The following is a 6,381-nucleotide window of genomic DNA, read 5'->3' as shown; positions in this document are numbered from 1 at the left end:
AATATTGCCTCAGGGAACGTATTGTATAACATGTGTACGTAAAATAATTTTGAAACATCCAGTTTTTATTCTTTGCCTTTTTTTTTAACAATATTTTCTCACATTCTGTGTGTTGGAGAGTGACCATCAACATTAGGAAAACAACTTTCTAAAAATGTATGCGCTTTTGCCTTTCCAGAATGTTTGTTTAGTTCCTGTTATAGTCCTGGTTGCCTGGTCCTGGTTGCCTAGATTTTCCATGGCTTTTCCCTTTGAACTCCTTTTAGTGTGTAGAACAGATGGGGCAAACAATATTGTTAAATGTTTAGATTTTACAGTCATCCATTAGTGTAGGTGCAGGTGCTCTCCATTTAGCAGCCACTTTTCTCATAAGAGTCTTCCTAGGCCCCTGGAGAGTGTGGTCACTGGCTCAGCGCTCCCTTAAAATATAAGGAATGCTATTACATAGTGCTTTTCGATTCTCTTCTCTCTACCAGGGATTATTTTCTCTAGCCCACTCATTGCAGTATGCCCCATTCATCCAGACAACTAAGGAGGGAAATATTGAACAATTGCCCCTTACCTGCAGGCTTTTCTGGGTGCCTATGCTTCATATTGTCGGCAACATGTTGCTTTCGTAAAGTGGCAGAATCCCTTAAAGAGTCATTTTACAAATATTTTTGTGTTTAAGCTTCTAAAACAGTATGTTCTTGAAAAGCATTAAGGACCCAGAATACAGCATTTGAGCTGCAATGTATTAATTTGGATTGTGTGGAGCACTGTTTTATATTTTATATTTCTCCATGCATTGCGTAGCTTTGTTCTGTATAGGTCATTATGAACACAAAATAAACATGACTTAAACCCATCTCACATCACACTTTTCCCTGCATGCTCTATTAGTTTAATTAAATGTGGAAAGATAAGGTTGACATTAGTTCAGTAAAGCAAGCCATACACAAAATGCTACCCCATATACAAAATGCTGTTTTGTATATGGGGTATAATATTTACATTCTCCATTTAAGATTGCAGTTATTGACATACTAACTGAATATGTCCTACTGCATCTATAAGCTTTTTTGTCCCTGATCAGTAGAATTAAAACTGGCAGCAATAATGCATCAATTGTATTATTTTTTTCCATTCTGCTTTCTAACGTAGGTCATACCCTCTCCCCATGTTACACACCCTGTGTACACTACCTGGTAAACCCGGTTTGTCAAGGTAATTCTGTGACACGTGACCACATTAATGTTGCTATGAAGCTGACACTAGTTTAAACTGCTTTTTGCTTGTCATCTAGTTTATCCCTTTATTGGCTGATACTATATTTACTATCCATTTGTCTGCAGATACACCTCTGTGTGTTTTGTTTTAGTAAATGTTACAGAGACCTGACCGCATTATACATCTTCTCCCTGACTCAGCTGAGAGCACAATTTAACATGTTCTTGCGTTAAGGTTTGTTCCGCTTAATAGAAAAGGGAATGATCAACACTTGAATGCACCAACATCTTCCAAAACTTTTGAAGGCTGTCACTCTTTGTATTTTATCAGGATGTATAACATAATGTTCTTCCAGGAGGCTTTGTTCTATTGTTTTGCATGATAGGTTGTGTAGAAATTTTGCAGAGCATATACAGTAGTATCTTTCTAGATAAGTGTCTTAAAGAGCATACATATTTTCAGTTATTGTTTGCCTTTATCTATTTTATCAAAAATGCTTTACCTCCACTAGTCCCTGAAGCGATCCTCCAACACAAACTTCCTGGTTGCAGAGAGAAGATTAAGGGCAGAGGAGCCATGGGCACCTTCTGCCATCAATCAGCCAGTTAGGTGGAGAGGAGTGACCTGCTGCAAGGCAGTGTGCGTCTATGGACGCACACAGCCACTTGGGGGCACGGACACTGGCTGTGGAGGGGAAAAAAAGCTATTTTTTTCTTTTTTCTTTTCCCCCCCGTGTGAAGTATTTTCCACCCTTCAATAAACTTGTGATGCTTAGTATGTGCATTTGGTCAAGTAAGGATATGTAATAGGCTCACTTATATACTGTATCTTTCTGAACATATCACTTTCTACCCAAAAATAATCTATTGTCTATCTTACTAATGCTTTTTGAAGGCTAAAATGGTATCTGATCCATATGGTGGTTTTAATGTAGGTTAAGGAGAAGAAGAAAATCTCATCTTCAAATCTGTGCTGTTTGTAATAACCTCAGGTCCAGACTGTATCACCTAAACTTGATATCTTTATTAAACATACTCCCTAAGGTGTTTTTCTGATACGCTAACGATTCTATCCCTACTATATTTCTCAAGTGGAAAAAGAGGGAAGGATTGAGTGGGGTTGTTGGAGACCTTTACTTGAACACTACTATATATCTTTAACTGGGGAAATGAAGAATCTGTGTTAACTGGTCATTGTTATTTGACCTATGGCTAAACCAAAGTAGTACCTAAGGCAAAAAATAAATGTTTGTCTTATTTCCATTTATCGGAGAGAGGGACATCTCCTATTACATAAAGAGAGATGATCAGGTATAACATAAAAATGTTAGACAATATCATGGTCTTGTGTGTCACTCTTCAAAACTGGTAACATTAACTCTCCATACTTATTTACCTTCACTGATGATCATTTCTGTTCTTTTTGTTTTCCATTTTCAAATTTTTTTTCTGTACTCTGGATCTTAGGGGCCCTGGGGGTACTGTAAGTTAAAAAATCGTACAAATCTAACTTGGAGAACACGCTAATCACTTAGCGTCTGTTCACATGCCGGTGTAGTGTAATCACATGATTCTGTGCAATTAACACACACTGTTGCACAACACATCTAGTTGCATTCAATTTACTGGCGTCCCAGTGCACCTCCCAGGCCGCTGCACATTTCAATGTGCAGTACTGTAATACCATGTGTTGTCTTAAATCACATTATTCCATGAGTATTGCAGTGACCTGCATTTTACCACAGTGCATCAATGCAGGTCACCACAAGAACACATAGGGAACCACTGTTTTCTATGTGTCCCATTCACCCCACAACACAAGTGTGATGGATGGTGTGTTGCATAAACATGGAAACATGTTGCACACTGAATGCCACCATAGGTCGCTGACGGCAGTGCACCTTGTTGCTGTGCAGGGAGCTATATGGAGTGTGCACATTGTACATTCCGCATAAAGCTAAGAAGTAACATGTAATCAATGACGGCTCTGGAAGTATGCGATACAGCGATATACTGTACAGCAATGTTTCGCACAATGCCAGAGCTGCCACAGCGCACTAACGAGTCTGCTAAAATGTTTAGAGTTTAGCGGATGGGCTAGTGTGAACGGGTCCTCACATTACACTGAACATTCTCTCATCTCTTTAAGGGTTGTACAACCCTATTTTATTCTCTTGACAAAAATTGTCTTGCAAATCCATCTGACTCCCTGTTTGCTTGGTATTTCTAACATCTATTTTTATTTTCTCAAGTTCCTTTTTAAGATTCTTAGTATGCCTTACAAATGCTTCATGTTCCCATCCAGTTTCTCATTTTATCACATATATCACTGATCTTGCAAGACGTCAGACACTGCTCATTTTTACTACTAATTTATTTGTAACATTAACACTTACTAATTGGATGTGTTCTTCTGTTCTACAGCATCTGTTTTCAGACTGGTCAGTTTGTTCATCCTAAAACCTGGTTTGGGTGATGCCAGAAAAAAAACTTTGGACAAGGCATGTAGGTATGGAAGCCTTGAACAGCGTGGGCAGCTCTGGTAGCTGTGACAGTATTGAAAGCATTTCCTCCAACCACTCTGCTTTTGTAAGTATGTTATATCTTCTTGGGTATATGTGCTAAATAATATTTGCAAAGTAAAAGATATGCAGTCATGTGCAAAAATATTGGCACCCCTGCATTTCTGTCAGATAATGCACCACTTCGTGCAAAAAATTGTTGCATTGTAGGCATTCTCATGTTTTATTTCTTTTGTTTGTATCGGTATGACACAAAATAACAGCTTTTTGATGAAGCAAAATTTACAGGTTTTTTTTGTGGTTAAGCCCATCATTCTACTGCTTATAAAAAGAAAGGAGGCCTTTTAAATTAAAAAAAATAGTCATTAATTGTGATTTAAAATAATATGGTCCATTGCTACCTACTGAAGAAAGTATGGCTAAATGGACTATGATACTGGCCAAAAATAATGTCTAACAGCCTGCAGAATGTGCAAGGTAAGGTGACATACGATGGCTTAGAGGGCGATGCCCAGAGGATGGTTCTAGGTATCTAGGACTGGGGGGTAAAGGAACTTCTGAAGTGATTAGAAACTGTTACTTTAAGCCTAATTCATCAATGACCGACATCTTCAAGCCTACGTCTGAGTGCATAGATAATTTCAACCCCTTTTTTGACCCTGGGTACAGAGGTGTAACTAGAAACCCCAGGGCCCCGGTGCAAGAAACCATTGAGGCCCCACCAATAAAAACATGATTTTGATACCTTTTTTTTCTTCTATTAAATGAAAAGTATGTTTGTTTTTTGTTTTGTTTTTTTTCAGGGCTAGTTCACACCAGCTCCAGTGTGTTCCGGCCGATTTAGTGCTGGAACACACTGGATTGCAACCCGTCCAGCTCACTGCGTTCTGGGGGTGGGGGTGTGGGGTGTGGCGATGCATTAAAGTCAATGACACTGCGGTGTGATCGCCTGCACCGGAACGCATGGCAAATCAATGCCTGCGTTCCGTTGCGGTCAGAAAAAATAGTGCATGAAAATGGAGTTCCCTGACTGGCCACCCCCTCCCCCTTAGGGCCCGGTCGCAATTGCGACCGTTGTGACCCTGGTAGTTCCGCCAGTGCCTGGGTAGATAGACGAGAGCAATTTCTGGGGAGGGTTAAGGGTTTTATCCGGAACATGAGAAAAAATACTGTGTATAGATACAGGATCTCTGTACCAGTGAGAGATAATTTTATATTTTTTTCTTGCGTATAACACGAAACAGATGATTTATTTGTGTGAAAGAAAGCCAATTCCCAATTCTCCACCGTTATCTGTTTGCCCAAATCAAGCATTGCCCAAACGAAGGTCACCGAGGGATCGCTTAAACCTTGACAAAGGAGACCAATAACTTACAGGAGGAACAGTCCAGTCGCGGCATTAAGGACAGGTTAAAATCAATTCCCAGGATCAGATTATGGTGGCCAACATTTTGTTTCAGGATTTGGACTAATCCGAAATTAACGACAATTTTGGATGAGATCAATTAGATTTTGGAACAGATTTTCGCTACAGCAAAAAAAGATTCTTTTTGACAGTCCACTGAAACAATAATAAAAAAAATGTGCGGGGTCCCCCCTAAAATCCTTTAATGTATCCAATTTTCTGAAAACTAAATTCGGATGCAAAATTTTTCCCCTGAATGTCATTCTGAATTATTTTTATGTTAAAATAAAAAGCATGGACTCCCTTCTCCAATTCATACCAGACCTTTTAGGTCTGGTAGGAATTTTAGGGGGGGACCCCAATGCCTAAAAAATAAACATGGGGTCCCCAAAAATACCTTACAAGTCATTTGATCCAAGCAGTAGCCTGGCCGAGCAGTAAGGGCGAGGAGGCAAACATGCAACCCCCCCCCCCTGCACCATACCAGGCCACATGCCCTCAACATGGAGCCCCCTATCAAAGCACTTTGTCCCCATGTTGATGAGGACAAGGGCCTCTTCCCCACAACCCTGGCCTGGAAGTTGTGGGGGTCTGCAGGCAGGGCGCTTATCTGAATCTGGGTGCCCCCTTTATGAAAGGGGGCTCCCAAATGCTGCCCTCCTTGTACATGAGTAAGGGTATAGTGGTTACCCCTACTCATTCAACAAATAAACAGTACAATAGTAAACACACCGCACCGTATGCAGGCTTTATGACAAATCTTTTATTTAAAAAAAAAAAGTGTCCATCCATGTTATCCACAGGTCAGTCACGTCGTCCAGCAATGTAGATCCACATCAATTATGATGGGCAACGGCCACCAACTCACCGAAAGAAAAAATACCCGTTGCCCATCGACACGACTGATCCCGACAAACTCTCGTGACGTCACAAAACTTGCTCTTGTCCTTTTGTTGACATTCGGGACCAAATGAGTCATTATGTTGGCTCTGCTTCTGAATGTCCACAAAGGGGCGGAAGAAGTCTTGTGACATCATGACTCGCTCTGCCCCTTTGTTAATATTTGGGTCGGAGCTGTAATTTCATGGCAGAGTTCATCTGGATCGATTGGGATGCCTGGTACTTTCAATTTTTTTTTTGGGGCAAGTCGGCGACAGTCGTTCATAGTTATTGACGTGGACCTACTTCCTGAATGGCGTTTTGGACTACATCAATGGACACCGTTTTTTTTCATAAAGGAATTGGC

General features: G+C 40.4%; 1 protein-coding gene across 1 annotated transcript in view; it reads left to right on the top strand.

Annotated features, from left to right (window-relative positions):
- Positions 1 to 3,636: 3,636 nt before the first annotated feature.
- Positions 3,637 to 6,381, top strand: part of CUNH1orf116 (chromosome unknown C1orf116 homolog) — a 16,359-nt gene continuing 13,614 nt past the window's right edge. Inside the window, exon 1 of the mRNA XM_018564121.1 lies at positions 3,637 to 3,797. Within this exon, the coding sequence (XP_018419623.1) occupies positions 3,684 to 3,797 (114 nt within the window). The 5' untranslated portion in view covers positions 3,637 to 3,683. The remainder of the gene's footprint in view (positions 3,798 to 6,381) is intronic.

This window comes from Nanorana parkeri, unplaced genomic scaffold (genome assembly GCF_000935625.1).
Source record: "Nanorana parkeri isolate BGI_ZX_2015 unplaced genomic scaffold, ASM93562v1 scaffold727, whole genome shotgun sequence".
In the NCBI taxonomy this organism is placed as follows: Eukaryota; Metazoa; Chordata; class Amphibia; order Anura; family Dicroglossidae; genus Nanorana; species Nanorana parkeri.
The sequence above is the reverse complement of the archived record's forward strand: the minus strand, read 5'-3'. Positions and strand labels throughout refer to the sequence as shown.